Source organism: Neolamprologus multifasciatus, chromosome 14 (assembly GCF_963576455.1).
Source record: "Neolamprologus multifasciatus chromosome 14, fNeoMul1.2, whole genome shotgun sequence".
NCBI lineage: Eukaryota > Metazoa > Chordata > Actinopteri > Cichliformes > Cichlidae > Neolamprologus > Neolamprologus multifasciatus.
The window spans coordinates 33,463,922-33,487,944 of NC_140452.1; the positions used below are offsets into that span (position 1 = coordinate 33,463,922).

Here is a 24,023-nt window from a genome sequence, read left to right on the forward strand (position 1 = left end):
TCCTTCTTTATTAGTCTCCAACATCAACTGAGCATATCGCGCCACAAAACACAGGAACACACTTCCTCAACAGTGGGTGTGAGTGGAGCCCTCTAGTGGTCCGCCACAGCATCACAGATTATGTAGAAGACATCGAGTCTTTCAGTGAAAAGGTGTTAATGTAAAAGCTGATAAACGCAGCTTTTTAAATTGCACTTTAGATTGTGACCCAAACTGTGACCATTTCACAACCCTAAGTAAATACTTTTGTAGCCTAAGCCTAATCAAATAGCCCATTTTTGTTGCATAAACAAAGCCAATTAGTGCATGAAAGTAAACAGCCACCAAAAGACCAATTAAAAAGCTCTTTGGAACAAAAATAAAATCTAAAATATGGGACTCAAACTTGTGTGATCATTGAAGTGAACAGCCCCAAAGCCTCGTTCTGTGAAGTTTTGTTTCTGTTTTACCCTGAACACACACTGCACTCAGCATCAGCCACCACTGGTATGTATGGAACAGATTATAAGTGATTACCTTGCATGAACCAACTGTCTGCAGCACCAGATTCAGACCTGAAAATGATTTTTTTACAGAATGAGTCAAGTAAGCAAAATACTTCAATGATGCCAATGCAGCTATCATTACAAGAGCATTATGTAGTTATATTTATGAGGCCACTGTCATTGCTAATCATCAAAAGTCCATGGGTTGTATATCAGTTATTGAATTAAAGAAAAAGTACCTCGGGAAAATAAAATGATACTGTCTCGGGATTAATTATTTTAAAATGCTACATATTTCTTTTAGGGGTGGGGGGTTGGGGGGAATCACAATGATGATGTTAGATTCTGTCTCTCTGCTTCTTCATCATGTACTCAGCCTGATCATCCTCACAGCATGTTCCTTTTTAGCACCAGTTTATGTGTGTGTGGTAAACAGTGCGTGGAGTTGTGTTTGCGCAGCTTGTTTAAACTATGAAAATATATATTTTAAAAAAACAAAGCTGCACCAAATCTACAAAAGAACCTGCTTGTTTTTCTTGACTGTGACCTGATTCCTGATGATAGACGATTGTTTGCATCTTCACCACTGAGTGCATCCCTCTTTACACATCTGATTGATGCTCGGTGCTTGCGCCATTTTTAGGAGGCTATTAACTGCAAAGAAGGTGGAGTCGCCTACAGTCTCCCTCTCAGACTGCCTACAGCGCCAACAACCTCCAGCTAGATGTCAAGGCAAGACTGTGTGCAGTCTGAGGCAAAGCACAGGGGAAGAAAGTGCTTAAATAACATACTTATTAAATTTGTTTTTCTGAGCACAAAATAGGCATCAAATATAACTTTTTAAATCAAATTTTCTTTTCAAGTGTCGTTCTATTTGGAACAAAATGATGTTTCCTGCCAGCACAACAGTGTAGGTTATAAGAGAAAAAAAATACAGTCAAAATTAAAGGAAATAAGTAAACCAAATTAGAGCAGACAAGGTAAAAAAGCAAAGTGTGGAAATATATGGAGTTCAGAGACATTTGAAATGTCAAGAAAAATGGGGCAAAAACAAGAACTCAGAAAATTTAAATTAGGTAAAAACTTACAAGTAGATATCTAGTCCACTTAAAACTAACGTGTTTATATTCATTACAGAAAATAAATAACCTTTATGTAGGACCCATTGATTATAATTCTGGCTTTAGACTGCACTGCTACAGATTTGTAACATAATATTAAGTGAAGCTGAAGAAAAAAAAAGCTTGATATCTGTTTTTTAAGTCTGTCTCACATCTTTGTGAACATTTACACTCGTGCTCTGGTCTATTTGCCAGTATGTGGCAAGTAAATTGCCAGAACACGTGTTGGAATTGAATTTTACTTTAAACAATAGCAGCTACACCCAAAGAGGAACAGATATGCAGAAAAATACGAATAAATGTATCTGGGATTGAGCTGGGAAGACTGCATGCACTGGCAGAAGTCTGGCTATTGTGTTTGAAATGTAGGCAAACCTGACATATTTTCAACCGACAACACATTTCACATTTTCACATTGTTTCAAGGTAGAATTCTTGCACAAAATAGTATGTTGTGGTATTTTTTTACACCCTTTAATTACATATTAGTCCAATGGCACTCAACATATTTCTTTAGCTCTTCCTCCTCCAGCCTTCACTTGGTCTCAGCTTGATTCCAGAATGCTTTGAAAGCAACACCCACTTCATCTCTCCAAATACTGCTAGACTATACTTTAAAGAGTTGACCTGATAAAAACAATTTGTCACACTTGTTGTCTTTCCTGAAAGCAGCTTCTGCCTGAAATTGCTCTCAGTCCAGACACCTCCCTTTGTCCACTGTGTAATGCACATCTCCCCTCACAGTCTCTCCACTCAGCTCCCACTCTCACCTTGGCCAACAACGCAGTCGAGCACAGAAATCTATCATTGTGTCGGTGCATTGACTGTTATTGTTGATCATTGTTATGAATAGCTGCCACATTCATTCAATGAAATTAATGAACAATGAATAAAAATGTTTTAATTTAAAATACCGGTATATGCCTCATATTTGTGACTCCAGTAACCTACAGTCATGGACAGATTACGAGAGAATGAGGCACATCTACCCTTCTACACAACACTAAAAACAACTACAAACAACACAATGTAGTCTGTAATTTCATTGCACAAAAAGACAAGAATGGATGATGGTGAGGTGCAAAATACAGGCTATAAGACAGTATTCTAAGTACTGAAGAACCAAAATGGATGTTAAAAGTGTACACCCACTCCAGAGAGGCATTCAAAGCCTGATTTTCAAACATCTCTTTGTCTTTGTTTTGGATCTTTGTCTGATAGTTTTGCATTTCTGGGTGATTGTTTTGTATGTCTGCAGCTGGTTTGAGTCTTGGTGTGATTGTTTTGCATTTTGGGGTAATTGTTTTGGATCTTCTCTCACCCCAACCGGTCGCAGCCAACCGGTCTCACCCCCAACCGGTCGCAGCAGATGGCCGCCCCTCACTGAGCCTGGTTCTGCCGGAGGTTTCTTCCTGTTAAAAGGGAGTTTTTCCTCCCCACTGTCGCCAAAGTGCTGATCATAGGGGGTCATATGATTGTTGGGGTTTTCTCTGTATCTATGAAGCACCTTGAGGCGACTTTTGTTGTGATTTGGCGCTATATAAATAAAATTGAATTGAATCTTTGTGTGGTTGTTTTGCATCTCTGCGGTTGTTTTGCTTCTTTGTGTGGTTGTTTTGCTTCTTTGTGTGGTTGTTTTGCCTCTTTGTGTGGGTGTTTTGCATCTTTGTGTGGGTGTTTTGCATCTTTGTGTGGTTATTTTGCATCTCTGTAGTTGTTTTGTATCTCTTTGTGGTTGTTTTGCATCTTTGAATGGTTGCTTTGCATGGCTGTGCGGTGGCTGTGTAGCTGCGTGGTTGTTTTCATCTCTGTGTGCTTGTTTTGCATTCCCGTCTCTGCCTTCACGCTGTTGATAATGTTTTACATCCCTCCTAAGCTCCCAGGCATTCTGTTATGTCACACTATTACTTTCTATCAACATAACTCACTGCCTGCTGTGACGTAGAAACAGTTTGGTTGGTACAGACAAGCTGATGCTGAAGGGGAAATGAATTTGGGAACACTTTAAATGGCCTGTCCTTTTGCTGGCAACTCTCAAAGGATGAGGCTGGCCTTTCACTGCACTGCTCACTTGCTTGCTCCGATTTACAAAGAAGCTAGCAGGGAAGAAGACGAATCTCTGCCTAAGGCTGTGCTTAAATTACACATGACACATCAACAGCACAGAGAGAAGGCAGTCAAGAAAATTAGCCGCTAAAGAGGACAGGGGAGGGGATCAGGAGTGACACAGGATGAGTTCAAACTCATCTTTCTACCCTCTATATATTCCTGCTCTACTAACCACTGGCTGCTGCCCTACTTCTCCCCGTAGTATTTTTTTCCCCTGGCTGGCTGCAGCTCAGCCAGCGCTTGCTGTCAGACGCTGTCCTTCTTTCTGTCAGGCCTTCTCTCTTTGTTACAGGCTGCAGTGTTTGAATATTTTGTTCCACTGCCTCTGCATTCACAAATGGATGCTCTCTCTGCTCTGGCTATACAAATCTGTCTCCTAGTGTGAGTTTTTTGCACACAAATGAGATGTTTCTTTCTTTTTCAAAATGCCATGTCAAACTTTGAATATATGCATCCTACAGAGCCAATAAAAATGTTACATTCCTCCGCATTTGACGACTTTGTCAAAAACCACCGAAACAGACATTTTTATAAACAACGACATTAATGACTCAGAGTCAAAGCACCATTTTAAAGGATTCCCCAGAATTACTCTTCTTGCCACTGCCCTCAGATATATTTTACTTGGCTACTGCATTAGTCACTTGTCAGCAAAGTGCAAAGCTTGAATGAATTCACCTTAAACTCCTTGAGGCAGTTTCTGCTCAGGTCAGCTTTAAATAAAACACAAATTACACTATAGGGCTGACCTCTGTCAAATCTGAGCTGTGAAGTGTTCTCAGCCTTTGTTGCAAGGAGCCATAAATGTAATAAATGTCCATTTTGTGTCAATTGATTTAACACAATAATGATTCAGCTCAGGCATTAATGAAAAAGTCAAGCAGTGCTGATCTTTGAGAAAAGAAAATGCATCTCATAAGCAGGAATGACTTAACCACACAGAAATGTTATTAACAAAGAAATCATTATGATGCATCTGCTGAGGCCACGTCGTAGCCGTAGGGCGGCTCATGTGGCGGAGCACGTTGTCAAGTAACTGCAGAGTTTGCAGTTTGATCACCGGCACGTCCGCATGGAAAAGTGTCCTTGGGCGAAACACGGACGCCCAAGTTGCGCCTCCAGTTGTTTTATGGCAGTTTGGCTGTCATTTGTTGTGTGTGTGTGTGTGTGTGTGTGTGAATGAGAAACACATTAAAAAGCACTTTGTAGAACTGCTACATTAAAAGTGCAGCTGGTTACTTGTCCAGCATGTAATGTAGGTGCTTTGGAGGCTGCAGGCTTTCAACTCTGACATAACATGCAGGAAAAAAATCTCCAAACTTTATTCGGTATTACAGAGCCAACATTTTGCAGACCAAGTTTTAGCAATTTGCTTTTTCAGACAGAAGTTTCCAAGGAGAGAGTGCTTAGTGATCAAGCTAGCAATTTTGGTAAGAAACTACATTCATAAACTATAAAGGTGCAATGCACAGACACACATATATGCTAAATGGTGCCTAGTGATAGAATATGAGAACTTCACTCAACGTAACTGAAAGGTCTTGGCTGATGTGTTCCACGTAGCAAACCATAGTTTTCAGATAACGCTGTTGAAAACACCAGGACCTCAATGAATGTGAAAGTTGAAAAAACTATCCACAGAAACCAAAACATGTATGTAAACATTATAAACGTAGTCAGGCATTTTAACAAAGGAGTTTACGGAGACTCCCTTTTGCTGTCAGACCCGTGGCCATTAGAGCAAATGCAAGAAGGAGTTAGATGCAATTTTCAACATCTGAGGTTGCAGTTTGACTGTGACCCAAATTTTCTTTCTCTCCTTTCTCTCCATACCCAATGTTTCTTGTATCATTGAAGATTTTGTGTGGGATTTATGTTCTGACAAAAGAAATATACTACTCTGCTGAGTAGAACTAAACAGCTGTAAAGTCAGCGTTTATTTAAAACCCCCAGATTTATTGTTTTAGGGCTGATCGTTCAAACTTTTTAATCAGGAAGGGATCAAAAGTTACATCTGAGATCTACCCGTAAAATCACAGTATGAAAAACAATGTTACGTTTCTTTTCTGGTTATTGAATATTTTTTTTGTGCCTCTAAAAATGATTGAAATTAAGCAGCCTATGTGGGGAAACTACTTTTCAGTTAAACATCTGACAATTCCTGCTCAAGGCGCCATAATATATACATTTCTTTCTATAATCGTTTAGGGTAACTCATTATATGATGTTTTTCTTTTGCCGGTGCTCCTGTGAAACATTAAATAGAAAGCTCAGAAGTCACAGTTGCAGCTACAGATGTAAGCACTGAGCCTTTGGGATGGGCACACTTGAAGTCCAACCAAGTTACAGCAATAATAAGCAACAGAAGACTAGAAGTTTGTCTATAAGGAGTATAGCTCGCCTTTTCCCGCTCCCCTCTCTTGACACAAAGTTGTGCCATTTCTACAGAGTAATTAGGCGTAGGGGACGTTTCACTGCCTTACAAAGCAAGTCATATTCATAATTCCTCCCAGGACTCACACCTAACCGTGACACGTGTATTTAACACTGGCCCAGGGGTTAAGAGCCTGGAGGCTGTCAAGAAGGGTAATACATTCACAATGTTAGGTGTTCCTGGACGTGTGTGTTCATTAGTGTATGTGTTCAAAAGAAACTCTAGACTCAATGTAGACACACATATGTTTTCTCGTGTCCCTAAATAGCCGCACATTCGCTCACTGTGCTCGGCAGTACGGTAGTTATTAAAGTCATCATTAGAAGCCTGCATGTTCTAACCTCGCCGCGTTTATGAAAAGCTAATTATCCAACTGAACAGCCAGCTGAAGGACAGCCACGCACGCCCACACACACAGACACACTCTCAAACCCCAAATACCGAGACAAATTCACACTCATATACCGACATTTACATACAAATAAGGCAAACAGTGTAGCTGGGGATAGATAGGCTGATTTTGCATCTCATAACCGACTCACAGATACTCTCCTAAAAGCACCTTTCAACATTAAAAAAACAGGAAAAAAAAGGGAAGAAAGTCACTTCCTCGTGTGTGAAGAAGTGTGCCAAACGCTGTGCCTCGTTAGCATAAGCTGTCATGATAAATTTCTGCAGTGAGAAAACCACGGGACTCCTCGCAGATACTGCCCTGTCAGTGCGTCGGCTCTTTATTCTACCAAGAATCTTAACTTCTCACTTGTCACACTTGATGCTAATATGAGTGAAACCTCATTCTGTCAAAACCTGTTAGTTGACGTGACTATTATTCCCACCAAGCCAAGAAAAAAAAAGAAAGAAAGAGAATACACATCTTGTGTAGAAATATGTTGTTTATCCTCAGCTCACAGATTGTAATGGGGGAATATATGCTACACGTTTCAATTATGAATTTGCACCGGCAGGAAGTGCGCCATCTGTGTTTGTCTGCATCGCTTACCAGACAAAAGAAAGTGAAAGCCATTCCTATCAACGATTCAACCCACAGTCAGGTGTTAATACACATCCACCAACACCGAGGTGCTCGTCAGCAGAGTTAAGCAACAGGACATTCAGTCATAACTATTTTACTTTTTTATGTATTATATAGTTTTATTAAAATATGTTATTATATAATATTTGCACTACTTTGAGATTTTGTGAGACCCAGATTTGGACCAAATGCTTAAAACATTGTTTTTAATTCATGGGCTTTAGATTAGTGAGAAAAGAGACGTGCATAATATGTAGTTTTCTATTTTAAATAGATTATTAACAGCTATAGTGGAAACTACTTAAAAAAACCACAATGTTATATAAATTATATAAACTTTTATCAAGAAAAGAAGAAACATCAACAGGTATAATAAAGATGAAACAGAGAGAAGTGCTGGGAACACAACAAACAAAGAATGCAAACAGACTCTGAGATTCATTAAACTACCAGTTTTAGAAGACGTAACTTGGAAAACAAACCTGAGATACTTCTTGAGCACAGAAATTACATTTAATTATAGCACAAGTTCATATTCTCAGTGCTGGAGACATTGTGGAAAAAAACAATGTATATTACCTGTATGTTGTTTTTTTTAATATGAAGCTATTTTGTAATATGTGTAATATGATAGATAGATAGATAGATAGTTATTAATTATCGCACAAGTTCATATTCTCAGTGCTGGAGACATTGTGGAAAAAAACAATGCATATTACCTGTATGTTGTTTTTTTTTAATATAAAGCTATTTTGTAATATGTGTAATATATCAGATAGATAGATAGATAGATAGATAGATAGATAGATAGATAGATAGATAGATAGATAGATAGTAATGGCAGATAACTGGTGTATCTCAGTCTATTAGTCTACTTTTTTAATGTTTTGGCTTAGGTGTTTTTACATGTGGGACATGAAACTGTTTATGACTTTGGCTTAGGTTGTAGTTCCAGTGACGACTAAACTATGCTTATGTAACATCTATAACAATTCCAACTCTCTGGTTGTCTCTTTAAGCTGTCATAGCCATCAGTCACAAGTTGGATCAATAATATCACATGTGAAGTCAGGAGGATTGGCTCACGAAGCAGAGAACTGAACTGGATTACCTTGCAGCGAAATCACTTCTTATTGAGATTACGCCGGCCTCGGTGGAGTCTCTTGTGGCTGCTTCCGAGGAGGATTCTTGTCGATATGGAAATGCAATTTCCTTGCATAGTGCTGAAGTTACTATCCTGTGTTGTGTTGTGCATTGATCCCACTGGCATAGCTGGGGTTGTTTATTCCCATTCCGGTCTTGCACGAGGAATCTGACGATTCAGCCTCTCGGCTAATTCTTGTCAGAGATTAATTGAGTCCTTTCCCTTTGTGTTGGATGTTGACTTGTGTGTGTATTGGAAGCGTTCAATACTATCAGTCTGTTTGAGTGCCAGTGTTTATAAATAATGAGCGCAGATGAATATATAATAAGCTTTGAACAATGCTAACCTGACATTAGCATGCATCGCCTGCCTTTAACATGCAGCTGGTATCTGATTGTGTCGGCGTATGGTTTAACTGGGTTAGCATTGCTTGGGATGCTTTTCATTTTCCGAGATACTTACATCATTGAAAAGAGACCGACTACTTCCTTTTATTAGATATACAGTGTTCTATGTAAATGAGACTGCATTCAGGCAACTGGGGTTATTAAGCAAAACAAAGTTAGACAATTGTGTATTTTATGCATGCTGCGTTCAGTTCTAGAAGAGTGATTAGATGCTGTTAGAAGCACTTTAAACTCTCTGGTCATTTACTACTTTTGATGTAGCTGTTTGAATGGAGAAAGTTAACAACAGGAGCATACTAATATTGTATTTTGATTAATTTTGAGGGAACATAGAGGAACACTGATGCCCTCCATCATGTTGCTATTCAGGAATACTATTTCAGTCAGCACCATTACTGAAAAAAAGACTGAGATTTCCATGTGCAATAATTTACATTTGGCAGCTTGGCTTTGTTCTGGGACCTACCTGCTCTTCCATGCGTGTACGTGGAATGCATAAGGTGGGGAGTGCTCACCTCCCTGTCCTTGTATGTGCATACATGGAGAGCTGGAGGCAGAGAGAACAACACCAAGACCCCAGCACAGAACGGCGTAGGCATCAAAGACGACTGTTATATTTAAGTCAAATACAGATTGAAAGGAGGAGCTGTGGTGGGGGTGGGTTGCATAGCAGCTAGCAGGTGCAAATCAGCTGTGGGCAGGTGAAAGCAGCTTAAGTAGCATGAGCTACATGAAAGAGCCAGTTGTAGGAGCAGAAAGGGGATCAGCTGCTGTGAGCTGATATCTTTTGCAGATGTTCACAACATAACCAGTAACTCAAATATCAGAGATGGAACGAACTTTGTTGATTCAGTCTTTTCAGAAAATACCCCCAAAATATCATAAGTTTGTTCAAGTGTTAAATATATAACATTATGAACATGTCTCAAAGGAGGAAAGTAAAGTAGAACCTTAGAGACTTCAGAGTGGGGAGGTCATGGTGCTGTGAGCCATCAACAAAATGTTGGCGTTGAATGGTAAATGGACTGGTTCTTATATAGCGCTTTTCTACTCATCTGAGCACTCAAAGCGCTTTACACAACTTGTGCATTCACCCATTCAGACCCATTCGCACAAGCACATCTTTCTAAGTGCTTTTTATAGCTAACACTCACACACATTCATACTCCGATGGATGCATCGGAGAGCAATTTGGGGTTAGTATCTTGCCCAAGGACATTTGGCATGCAGACTAGGGGAAGCCAGGAATCGAACCACCAACCTTCCGATCAGTAGATGACCTGCTCTACCACCTGAGCTACAGCCACCCCTGTTGACAACAGGTCTATGCACAGATTGGATTCTTTCAACAAGTTCTCATCCCTAGATGTCAAATGCTGCCATTCTGTCAGATACCAGACATGTTCACCCTTAGCCTTGATCCACCAGCCACAGCAAAATAAGAAGCGAAGAGATTATTTATTTATTTTAATAATAAAAAAGAAGAAGAAAATACCCACTAGCACGGCAAAATAGGTGTATACTGATTTAAACTTATTTCAACTTTGCAATGGAAAGAGGCAAGCAGTGGAAACAGTGACTGGGCTGCAAATATACAAGAGGCTTACCTATGCAACCAGAGCCTTGAATATTTCCTATGAAGGCAAGGTGTCACCTACAAACCTACTAACAATCTGTGTTTGCTGATGGAGATTAAGGCCCAAGCTTCTCAGACATGAGATGATTTCCATGCAGTGCTTAGATGTATTTCCATTTCTCATCCACTTGTTAAGTTTAGATAAAACCAAAACTACAAAACCAAAAATATACTTGGTTAGGTTTAGGAAGAGACTGTTATTTAGTTGACATGATACTAGAAAAAAACTCTGATAGCTACCTATTGCAGTTAAAAGTGGCTTAAAGGCATATTCGCAACTTCAATGAAATGTACAGTACGCTAATCACTATATGTACTTCTGGGATCTCCCTTATTAACTAAGGGGTGGCAAAAGCAGGTCGATCTTAATTTGATTTAGCACAGTTTTTATGCCTGATGCAAGCATCCCATTTGTCTGGTGCTGGAAGCAGCACAAGTTCACTAACTTTTGCCCCTCTAAGGCTCTCTTTGTGTGTCCTACCATTCTCAAACCAGTGACCTTTCACATGCATGTCAGATGTGTTAACCAGACTGTTTACTTTGTCCCAATTGCAAAAACTTCATTAAGTTCATTTTTATTTACATTGTACTAAATCACAGCAACAGTCACTTCAAAGCCTTTATATTGTAAGGTAAAGACCCTACAATAATACAAACCCCAAACAGTCAAGCACTTGGTGATAGTGGGAAGGTAAAACTCCCTTTTAACAGGAAGAAACCTCCAGCAGAACCGGGCTCAGGGGGGGACGGTCATCTGTTGCGATTCCATGTGCTTTTCTGTTCTGTTGTATTTGTTATCTAAACAGTCGGATGACCTGTTAGAATGACAAAATGGGAAAGTGAAATTATTGCCCTAGTGCTTTGTCAGCATTAAGGATGAAGGATGTCAAAATGCATTTTAGAGTAATAGGATTTACAAGTACAGTTGTTTCTATGTGTGTGTCCTTGTATAGCCGGCCACATCTAGCAGTGTAAATGTTTTACAAACAGTGTGATCAGGCACTGTGTATAAATGAGTTCCTCTGAGTTCCTCTTGTCACTTATAAATGCTAAGTGACAAGAGGAACTCAAATGTAGTTTCCACACTCAGTGGGATTATATAGTTTGTTTAACCTTTGACTTTTTCTTTTCAACTAACTATCCCCCATGGTGCAACTTTTTTAATCCTCTTTGTTTAAAGGTGCTGTGATCATTCACCCATAGGGGCATTTAACCCCCCACTGTCTTTCTGTGTCACTCTGACTCATTGTGGACCCCTCCTTATGAGTTGGAGCCTGTCACAGGGAGGGATAGCAGCCTTGGGCTTAGCTTGGCTATCTTCCAGCACTATGACAACACACACACATACACGCACGCGTGCATAGAGACACACACAAGTAAGACTTGCCCCAGAGAGCCCGGCGTCTGTTTGAGACAGATGTGAAGCATCAGCAGAGACACGCAGGCACACAGACATTTTTGCAGTTATAGCAGTTAGTTATATATCATGCATTTGTGTGGACGAATTCATAATCACACACACATATGCACACACACGCATACACACACACAGATGAATCCTTCTGTACAAACCCCAAAGGAGTAGAGCATATGTTTCCTCTTTCACCACTGGGGAGAGTGACACAGTGAGGGGAGGGGGGTGTTTATGAGCAAGTGTCATTAATATGACAAAACAAGGCTGGCAGAGGGATTTACGGCACATTCTGGTGCCACCATCATCTGTCAGTGCTTTTTCTACCGCTGTTAGCATCACTATTAACACTGGGCTAATCCTGCTTGGTCTGCAACATTGTTTAGGTGAGTGATACATGACCAAATCACATTTTAAATTAATGACAGGACGCTACGTTTCCCAGGAGACCACTGAAACATCTCATGTGAAGAATTAAACAAAAAAGTGCCCATAAATGTCTGTCAATCCAACGCTTTGCTTTGTGCTTGGTGATGTAAGGCTTGGCAATAGAAGCTCAGTCCATGAAGCTCTCTACACAGTGTTCTTGAGCTAATCTGCAGGCGACGTGAGTTTGTAGGCTTGTTGCGCCTGACTTTGCAGAAAGTTGTTGACCTCTTGGCATTCTTTAAATTCCATTCTTTCACCAATGTTTGTAGAAGCATGGAAAGATACTTGATTTTATAAACCTGTGATTGGAGCTTCTAAATTCAATCATTTGGATGTGTGAGTGAATACAATACAGTGTAAATAGATGCATGTTGACACCAGTTACTCAAAACAAGATTGGAGCAGAAACTAAAAGTTAAAAAAAAGAAATTCTCATAATTAGTTTGCACTTCAGCGAACTTGCTTAACTAAATGTACTTAACGGTAGTTACTGTCTCTGCCCTTTTGTCACGTCTTTTTTATAGCTTTCCTTCACGAGTTGTTTAGGCCTTTCTGTGTTCTGTTAAATAATTCAAGCATGTGAATAGAAGCTCAAAAACAAATCATAGCCTGTGTTTGTGGACTTGTGACAGGGTGCGATAAGGCAGTATAAAAATCAATTCTGCCTGCGCTCTGCTTGCGCTCTCCCTCCCCGCTGGCTTTGTCTTTGTTGTCCAGTCTCTGTCTTCAACCAACCACCGTTGGAGAAATATCTACTGCTTCTTTGAATAGGATAATTTCACCATCATTACATACCCAGCTCGAGTCCCGTAAGCCGCATCTCCACCCCTTTGTGGCTTAAAGCAAGGTATTACTTGAGCTTTGCTGTTCTGTTCCATTCCAAAAGCAAATTATTGTAGCACATATTCATCCATCATCAGCTGTCAGTCAATGAACTGAAGGACTGATCATGCAATCTGTTGCTTTCTGGAGAATATTGATGAAGACATTTTGAGGTGATGAATGGTGAGGAGTTTACATGATGTGTGACTATCCATGAATAACTGTTGATAAATCACTTATGGAATAATTAATTAGTGCAGTTTGATGCGCTTGATGGAGATTCTGCATAGCAAGCAAGAATCTGGCAGATGAAGTGATCTGGGGGTTCGCTTTATCTTATTTTGGCACCAAAACACAATCAAAACAATGCTTTAGGTCAGACTACATTGTGTATTACACAAAGCACAATGCGACTAGTGGTTACTGAGCTAATCCATCACCTGCTGATGCGAACTCTGCCCTGAACTATCCGAATTTAGCAATTATCTAGGAAGCTGTAATTAGTCCTTTGTGCATGGCTGTGGAAGACGTATTTAGCCTTGTAAGCCATTTCCCATTTTTGGGTGGACTGAGGCTGAAAACAATAAATACACACAGCCTCTCCCCATTCATAAAGTTCTTTTACTGTGTGTTCTTTCACGCTCCCTTTTATTTTCTTTTTGGGGATAAAAATGCCATATTGAAAATAAAGACAACAAACCTTAATTAAATGTTGTTTTTCTGAAAGTTGCTATAAAACAATTGGCTGCACGAGTTTTGATTGGGTTAATATTTCATGAACGTGAATATTTGAGTTCATTAATGTGCAGGCAATGGTTCCTTGTTATCTACTATTTTGAAATGTCTTTAAAGGAGTGCTATGGTGATTTTTTCCCTTCATCTTTAATATAGTTGAGGGAGTCATGAAGGGCATGAGATATCCTGCCTTCTCTACGATGCATCACGGGCAGGGGTGTCCAACACCAGGCCTCAAGGGCCGGTGTCCTGCAGGTTTTAGATGTGTCCTTGATCCAACAATACTGATTTACATGTCTTGAAGTTCTCCAGAGGCCTGATAGTGAACTAATCATTTGATTCGGGTGTGTTGACCCAGGGTGCGATCTAAAACCTGCAGGACACCAGCTCATCTAGGGCCTAATTCTGTACAGTTCATATAAGTTTAAATCAAGCTTGTTAAAGCTTGAGCCTAACCAAACATGACACATGTTCTAAGAAAACAAGATGTGTAGTAGATATATTTATATACAATTAATGTATAAATTTGCTGAAATCTACCTTTCATTTACTTTCTCCTTCAGCCCTGTTTCCAAAATGGGGATGCTTTAAAGTAAATAAAAATAAGAATGCAATTATGTGCAAACAAATAAACCGAATAACTAATTACAAATTTAGAAAGTACAGCATATTGTACTGCTGTATTGTTTAAATAAAGGATGCCAAAGACATTTTTAAAGAATGGTTTCAGGTTTCAGAATGGGCATGTTTACCACTGCATTGCATCACCTCGACTTTCAACACTGTAACCATTTGGGAACTGAGGCAACCAGCTGCTGCAGTTTTAAAAGAAAAATGTTTTCCCATGCTTGCTTGATATCGAAGTTTAGATGCACAACAATTTGAGACTTCTTTGTTCTAATCTTATTTTGAAAATATGCCATTTTTTCAATGGGTCACAGCTCTGAACTGTTGGAGGCCATTTTAGCACGAGAAATGTTTATTTGTGCAGAATGTGATTAACTGTTATCTTGTTGAAATAAGCAAATGTTACCTGGCAGTGTGCAGTCATGTGAAAAAGAGTAGTCCAAGGGAGTCTGTGCAGTCCTGTGGAAAACTAAGCACACCCCTACTGCTTCCATAGGGATGTGGACAATAAACAGCCAGTTGCTGTTTATCAAATGCACTTGATTAACTGATTATCAGCAATTGTAAGAACTGCTACAAAAGCAGGAGTTTGGAAAGTTTGCTGGTCTGGAGCAGCATTCAGGTGTGTATCCGGTCGTTAAGTGATGACGTGACGAATCCTACTTCCGGGCCTAAAGGAGTCTGCGTTTAATATGGCTTTTGTGTTGTTAACATGTTTAATGTTTTGTATTTTCTTCTATTTAATCTCAAAAAGCTCCTAAAACAGTCAGTGATCACTGTTGACCTCCCTCGGCTTTTATTACCGCGAATCATTTATTTAAGCTCAGTTTTTAAAACCTTAGGATGTAACTACAACCCAGCCCATGCAGCAGTATATGAATGACTAACCTCGTATTGTGGATGGATTATCTCAGTTGTTCTCCTGGCTGAAGTTTGGTCCTTTTACAGCATCCTGCCATGCAATTACATTTGTTCCTGACCACCGAGAACACTCACGTTAACTTTTATCGAGTGGAAAAAAAGTTAGCTTGTTTATATTATGCTAACATAGCTGTGTCGCTAGCGGTCACGTAGCACTTCATTATATACCAGCTAGCCAAACTTCAGTAACCCTACAAACGTCACTGCTGTTTAGTTTTCTGTCTTCATTTATGTTGGAAGTGATAACAGAGTTGTACGTTTTCATTTGTTTCCAAAACCCCGCAGTCAGGACATGCTATATTGTATTTAGATAGAAGCTAGTGAGCTAACTTCCTGCTAACTTCTAACTCCGTTAAATGTCATAAATTCCGTTTTCATGGATGCCTGGATGTTAAACTCAATTGTTACACCCGGTAGAGCAGAACGCTGATCATTTTATTAAAGATGAAAGACTTTAGACAGTTTTTCAACTCTCAGTAATGCCATAGTGATTGTTTGATATATGGACCTGCAGCGGCGTTTAGGCCCAGACACGGATAGTGACGTCAGACTTAACGACCGGATTAACACAATGCCAAAATGTTCCAAGGAGTGGACTTGCTGGTAAATTCACCCAAAGGACAGACCTTGACCTAAGAGCAAGTGAACAAAACTCCAGAGCCTCTTGAGTCTGAGCTCCATGTCAGACACATTTAGCATGTTAAACGTTGATGTTCATGGCAGGACTATTTGAAAATAGTGATCAAGTATGGTTTGTTTGGAAGTGTTGCCAGTAGAAAGCCAATTCTCTCTAAAAACAACATGGCAGCGTGACTTATGTTGGGAAAGTTAGATTGGAACAAACTACAAGGCTTCTGAAATTATGTTCTTTGGACAGAGGAGACCAAAGTAGAGCTGTTTAGTCAAACTGCACAGCACCACATCCGGCAAACACAGATAACAGTTTAAAAACCTCATACCAACTGTGAAGCACTGTGATGCATGTTGGTGGAGGGGTGATGATTTGGTTTGTTCTGTTGCTCGACCACCTGGGCACCTCACAGTCATGGAGTTAGTCATGAATTTCTGTGTGTACCAAGTATTCTAGGGTCAAATGTCAGGCCATCGGTCTGACAGCTAAAGCTTGAGGGAAATTTGATGAAACAGGACAATGAGGCCAAGCACACATAAAAACAAGGAAAGAACCAAGGGGTTGCAATGGCCAAATTGAAGTCCAGATCTCAACCTACTTATAATGTTGTTGTGGAACTTAGCAGAGCTCTGCGTGTTAACCGTCAATGAGCTAAAGTAATTTGTAAACAAGAGCGGACCAAAATTTATCCACAGCAATGTGAGAGACAAATAAATTCATTCAAACAACAAATATGTCACATTATTGCTCCTAAAAGTGTTTTTAAGCTACTGAATACTGCACTTAGTGTTTCACAGGATTGCATAGAGTGGAAACTTTCATTTTCACTTAACTGTATATCCTTCAGTATTATTGTTGCCCTGACAGAGGTTTAAATTAGATATGTTCTTTAGTTTTAATATCGCCTCCAGAGAAAACCTCACAAGGCAGCATTTCTGCCCTATGTGTTTGGCTTTGCACAGTTTTAACTTGCATTTTTAGATGCAGCAACAAACCAGTTTGTACAATGTGTCTGAACTTCAGAAGTGTTCCTGAGTCGGCACAGTAATTTCCAATACTTCAAGGATGCTTTCTTTATACCCAGTCAACATAATAATTAACCACAAGGAATGAGGTTAATTAACTCGGTTTAATTTAGTGTGTTTTTCAAAGGAAACAATATCATTTCTCAGTTTCACTTTTGCCTTTATACTAAGGCGTTTAAATGTTTGCAGATCTTTTACATCGTTGTTTTATTGAAAATCTGGGTTGTAATTAGAAAAATCATTTGTGTTCACTTCTTTACAGCGACTGACATGATTATCTACTGTTCTCCTCTGCTGTTTACAGGGCAGTGGTGCACATTCAGGTCAACGATGTCAATGAGTTTGCCCCAGTCTTTCGGGAGCCCCAGTATCGAGCAGCAGTGACAGAGGGCAAGATTTATGACAATATCCTGCAAGTGGAGGCTACTGATCAGGACTGCTCCCCACAATACAGCCAGATCTGCAACTACCAGATCACCACCACTAACACACCCTTCGCCATCGATCGTAACGGTGAGTAGAAGTTGGGGCGGAGTATTAAACGCATTCGGGAATTTTTGTAATACTTGTCACAAAGAAGCTACGCTGTTACCGGTCATATTCAGTGTGCTGTAAGTTTTATTTTGAAACACTTTCCTTGAAACTTTTGTGTACCCATTTTCTCTCGAAGTTCTGCTTCACCTATTTCACTGATTTCCCACAAGTCCAAAAAGATCTTCCAAATCAAGTTTAAAGTTTGTTGCCTTCCCTTGGCTCTTCATCTGATATACAAAAGATGTAAAAACACATTTCTCACATAACGCCACAACAAGCATGATCTGAAAATGCCATCCATCCGTACTCACTATAGAGCCATGGGAGAAGTGAACACACATACCTGCATACGCTCTAGTAGAAAAACTTAATACTCTGACAGATATCTCTCCCTGGGGGCTAAATGCACTCTTCAGTCTTTCCAAGGACAAAGTCAAGCTTTGCTCAGAGAGCCATCACTCTCCACAAATCAGATCACAGAAGTCTGTGCACACACAAACATTATATACACACACACACACGGAGACAAAGATAAATGCTAAAAAAAATCTAAGGACACGCTCACATACCCCCGCAAATTTACTTAACTTTGCTGAGTTGCTACTTGTACTTTGCTACATAGGTAGCTATTAATCATCATTCTCTAAACAAAAGTTAAATGTTATCATGAGCCACAAACTCAAATACAAAAATGCCCACAAAATCTATTGTGAAATGTGGTTTCACTGTTTTTGTGTGTACTGACCTTCTGTCTTATTACCATTACAATCGTTCGATTTTAAATTGTGAATGTAATAATAGAACTTCATACTTAGAATGTAACATATCACATGAGCATACACTTTAACACTGGACTTACTGTGTCATATACTTTTTAGACAGGCAACTCAAATACGGCTGCTGCATTAGTGCCACCGAGACGCCACATAAACTCTTTTGCCTAAAATACAGAGATGAAAGGCACATTACTGTTTCAATTTTTACTACTGCCAGCAGAGAGTTCCTGACCGTTGAGGTGCTGCAGTAAAAAGGCTGACTGAGTGAGGTGTGGGCCAAACTGCTCCGTGAATGATACAGGAGCGAGGCTGCAGCCTGTGCACGCTCTCTCCATTTCAAGGGGTCTTGCTTAGCTATTGACCGCTGAGGAAAAAGGCTTTGAGAGCTCTTGAACTCAAGAGTACCTGAGGGAGAGGAGAAGAAGGTGGGAGAAAAGTGGAGGTTGCCTGTGAGAGAGAGAGTAAGTGGTGAGACTGGGTCGGGGACATAAGCACACTGCAAAGGATAGCAGAAAAAATCTAAACAAGCAAGGAAAAAACTAGTGATGTTGTAATTTTTAAATAGACCGAAAATCCCATAAAAACACAGGGTATTCTTTTTCCTAAGCTTAAAACAATCTCTTCCTTTGTACTGCAGATGCTTAAAAAAGTAAAGTAAACTTGCATTAAAGAAATGAACTTGCTTGGTGGGGGTGCTTCACCTCTGTTACCACTGAGACAATGAAATGCAATGCAGGCGGAACTAGAGAGATGACAAACTATAGGTTTTTGAAGCCACAAAACACTTCAGTTTGAACCTTTACCACTCTGCTGCTGCAACACTGATTTAGGGAAACAGTAAATACAGTATTCATGCTGTATTGCTGCACCAGGGGGGATGTTGCACTACATTCCATGCTTGCTAACATGCTAATGTTAGCAAGCAGGTTAATGGTATTTTGATAAGATCCCATTAAATATGGTTAAATATGGGAGGGTTAATTTAGTACAGTAACACTAATTACTTGCTTTTCAGTTATCCCCACCCCAGGTGGATTGAAAGAAAAAAAGATATGCTTTTTTTCCTGCACACTACAGTCAGATGATTTGTGTTCAGGAGAAGGAAAATGGTGGAGCAGTCTACAGCAGAGACTTTTACTGCACTATTATTTTTTATTGCACAAAAGGACAAGAGCTTGATGGCAAGGTGCAAACTCTGGCCAGGACAGAAACAACTGCGTTACAATGCTAACAAAACCTCAGCTCTTTGCAGGCATCTCCACAAACAGCTTTAGCATACGTCTGGGTTCTTGGGTAGCTTTTTGTTGGCATGCTGAGTGCCAGTGTTGCCAACTCCTCAGTAAGGAAAATCGCTATTGGCTGTCCTAAAAGTCGCTAGAAGTCGCTAAATGACGTCACCGCCTAATTTGCATAATGGGTCATGCTAATATAATTGTAACCTACGATGTTGGAGAGAGAAATAACATCGTGGAAGAGACAAAGTGAGTAAAAAACGTCCTAAATGCATTTAGAATTTATTTAGAACTACAAATTAAATTTATTTTAGCAATTATTGTTTTTTGTAATGTCACAATTCCAACCCTGCTCCTTTATCCGGGCTTGGACCGGCAAAAGTGGGACGAAATAGGCACTCTGGTGGAGTTACTGTGTGTGTGTTTACAAGTAGTTTTAAACCCGATCCACAAAACAGCATAAGAGTAAAAGAAGAACTGACTGCGTTACAGTCAGTGTGGGAGCAGCGGCTTCGCTCATGCGTGATTCATTTGCAGTTCGGACGCACAGGTGTGAACATCTTCTGCCCTGATAGTAGCTGGGGGAGGACTATCCTCCGCCCGTGAGCGCTTTGGAACCGGCAGCACCTGCTGCTTGTTGAGAGTAAAAGCGATACCCGCTTTCACGTCAAAAAGTCGTCATAAATAAGTCTCCAATAACACCAGAAAAAGTCGCCAGATTTGTTGCTAGTTGCTTTTTAGAAAAAAAAGTCGCTAAGGGGTCGGAAAACTCGCTAAATATAGCGACAAAGTCGCTAAATTGGCAACACTGCTGAGTGCTGTCTTTAGCGGGTAACAAAAACAGTGATGAGCAGTCAGCCCATGTTTCTACCTGTTCAATCACCTCGAATATTGCTTTTAAGTCTCTTAAGACAACTTGTGTTGTTGGCTTTGTTTTCATATTGAGGTATATATTGCTTACTGGTAATTATGAGACGATGCATTTCAGGTCATTTTACGGACTAATGAAAAAGTATTTAACAAGGGGTAATTTAACAAGTACTGTAACAAATTACTTTTTTTTATATCAAGTAATGTGTCATACGTTACTTTTTTTGAGTAATGAGACAACACTGATAGCTACTGTATAGCCCTATAATCTACATCATAAACTACACCATAGCCTGATCGCCACCTTCGAAGAAATGGAACTACATGCTGCAGCCATGCAGATTTCAGCAGACCTCTGATAGCTCTGTATAGTAATAATACGCTTTGTAAACACAGTTTCGTCTGTCCTGTCTTGTTCCTGAAAAATGAGATTTTTTTGGCTTCGAGTCCAGCCTGAACACCTCCTTTCACTTGTAATGGCAGGGAAATGCAAATATTGTCCACTGTGCTAATGGGTCTGCTCAAATCATTGCAGTTTATTAGCTTGGTGACAAGTTTCATCTACAATCTGTAAACGTGCAACACCTGTTAATTATTCCAAAGTAACATACTAATAAAATACTAGAATTTCACACACTGAAAATAAAGGCGAGACTTTTTGGATGAGCTATATAATTACTGCATGCCAAATAATTTGTCACACCACATGTATGTTCAAGTGTTCCAGTCCAGTGACTCAAATTAGCTGAGGGGAAACCTAGCAGCAGCTGCCAACACCAGATACTTGTGCAGTCATCCCCTTGTCAAAGCACCCTAAATACTTCTAAGAATAAGTCGAATTTTGAATTTTAGCCCTCATCCTACCGATATAATTTACATACAGGGACTACTGAGTTGCATCCCTGGGGACCCCAAAAATAATTTACAATGAGAAGCAATTATCATAGCAAATAATAATAGCAAAACGTATTATGTCTTAAAGCATTATCAGTTATGCAATGAACATTGCATATTTTATAACATCAAAATCTATACTTGCCTTTAACAACTTGAAGCTTTTATTCCAAGGAGAAGGGCCTCCTCACCTTCTCCCCAAAGGACATTAACAAAGCACCTCACCTAGGAGGTGTCCAGGATGCACATACTTTTCCAGGAGGCATTCTCATCCAATGCTTGAGTCATCTGAACTGGCTCCATTGGATGTGGAGGAGTAGCAGCTCCACTCTGGGTCCCTCCCAAGTGACCAAGCTCCTTACCTAGTGTTTAAAGGAGAGCCCAGTCACACTTCGAAGGAAGTAAATTTCTGTATTCACCGTGTAATTTTTCAGTCCCCACACAGAGCTCATGGCCATAGATGAGTGTCGAAACATAGATTGCAGCTTTGGGGTCAGCTCTTGTTTCACCACAGCAGACTGATACAGTGTCCACATCACTGCATCTGTCAGGATCCGGATCATCACACCTGAATCAAATGATTAGTTCATTACCAGGGCTCTGGAGAACTTGAGGGCCCTTTCTCAATTCTCAAGTACGCGAGTACGGACTCGCAATTTGTACAATTGGAACACCAGCGAACTTGATGATGTCACAGGTCCGGAGTTTTTACTGCTGTCCCCTCTTAATTTAACTGTGAGTAATATGTTATGAAGCTTAACTTTAATCACAGCCAAACCGGTTTACTCAGGAACAAATAAAACACTGAAATAAACCAAACATTAACATTTAGAAGTGATCTAAGTGACTTATATATCATGTTTAACCTCAGTAGTGAAATCTCTATTAATAAAAATAGTGTACATGTACATACGTGTACATACCTTAATAAGAACAAGCAGGTGATATGTTAGAATGCTTTTATCTTTATTTTAGTGGACACTCAATACAATAGACAGCTACTGGGGTTGGGGGTTTGTTTAACCCGAGTAGCGAAAAGACCGTGCGGGGGGGGGGGGGGGGGGGGGGGGGGGGGGTGGTTGAAAACGATGTGCCGGGAGTCCGCTGTTCTCGCCGGCTCTAATAATCCTCGACCTCGCTGTCTGCTATGGAGCTGGTGGGTCACAGACGTCTCCGAAAACGTCGGAGCGCATTTGGAAATATATGATATCTTGATAAATCGAGCAGATATTTGAAGTTTACACAGCTACTTTCTCGCTTGAAAATAACTTAAAAGTTTATTTTGTGACCCAGAAAGAGTAATATTTAAAAGTTTTTAGCCCCGCTCGTCCGCCATTGCAGCGTTTGAGTTTTGGACGAAATGCATTCTGGGATATTTAGCTGTACCAAGTCCACACAAGTCACCACCGATGCATGCTCGATAAAAAGGGAGAACACATCCGGGACTTTTTCGCGTTCTCGGCTTGATGCGTACTTCGAATCGGAACGGTACTTGGTCTCCGACTGATGACGTATCACAAGTACACGAGAACGCAAGTACGCACAAGTACGCATATTGAGAAAGGCCCTAAGACATGTCGAGTAGGTAATTTAGCCATTTAAATCAGCTGTGTTGGATCAAGGACGCATCTAAAACCTTCAGGACACCGGCTCTCGAGGCCTGGAGTTCCCTACTCCTGGTGTAGACTCTGTGATTAAAAATATCCAGCTTCATTTTGGGCATTTAATGTAATATTTAGTTAAAACTCCAACGTAAGAAAACTGGAAAGTCTTGAAATGCAAAATGTTTTTATGTATTTTGTATTTTTATGTTATTTATCGAAGAAGAGAGGATTAATGCGAGTGGTGTCCTGTAAACAAAGACAAATGGGCCTTAGCAGTGTTAGATAAGAAAAGCTTGGTGGTAAAACTAGATGGTAATTACAAAAGGGGCGATGGCATGAATTCTCAAAGACAGGTGCAGAGACGGTTTGCTTGTGTGCGTGTGTGTGTTTTTGTGGATTTGATAGAGAGGCAGGTGAGCTGGAGGGTAAAGCAGTCACTTACTAGCTGACCACCCTCACCAGCAGTCACAGCACGCACAGCCTGCTGACATGGATAAGTTGATGTTGTAATTGAAGGAGCAGGAATAACAACCTCTGTCATGCAGAAAGGTGGGGGTGTGTAAGTGCATGCATACTATGTGTGTGTGTTTGCGAAAAAAGAGCGAGCAGAGCACAACAGATGAGGCAGCAAACAGTGAAATGGGATGAGGCTGCAAAACAGTGAGACAATGATGTTCGCTAGGAGGGAATGGGAAGGTTGGGCAGGGCAGAGGGAGGAGGGAAGGAATTCTAAACAAGCAGAAAGGAAGACAGAATGGGTGACGAGGAGGACGGGAAGGCGAACAATGCCCTCCTAATATGAATTACAACTAATCCTCCTACTCACATACTTGTATTCAAATATACCACATTATCAACATTCAGCTCCTTCTGCACCTCTCTCCACACAATGGAAAAAGCTCAAGAAGCATCCAGGCTGTTATACAAGTAACTCATTCCAGCTCCATTTCAACTCACAGCCAATAAGAGCCAATTTCCATGCACTTTACACTCCGCAAGTGCTCTCCATCAGGGACCCCCTCCCTGTCCAGCTCTAGTGGGGTGTAGAGCATTGTCATCTGTCTTTAGTGGAAGACTCATCAAATATTAACAGGCACATTAGGACTACACAAGGTCCCTTCATCCACTTTGCTCAGCACGAGA

General features: G+C 40.3%; 1 protein-coding gene across 1 annotated transcript in view; it reads left to right on the forward strand.

Annotated features, from left to right (window-relative positions):
* LOC146504470 (calsyntenin-2-like) overlaps positions 1-24,023 on the forward strand; it is a 325,046-nt gene that overhangs the window by 186,455 nt on the left and 114,568 nt on the right. The window contains exon 4 of the mRNA XM_085131085.1: positions 17,275-17,483. Within this exon, the coding sequence (XP_084987211.1) occupies positions 17,275-17,483 (209 nt within the window). The remainder of the gene's footprint in view (positions 1-17,274; positions 17,484-24,023) is intronic.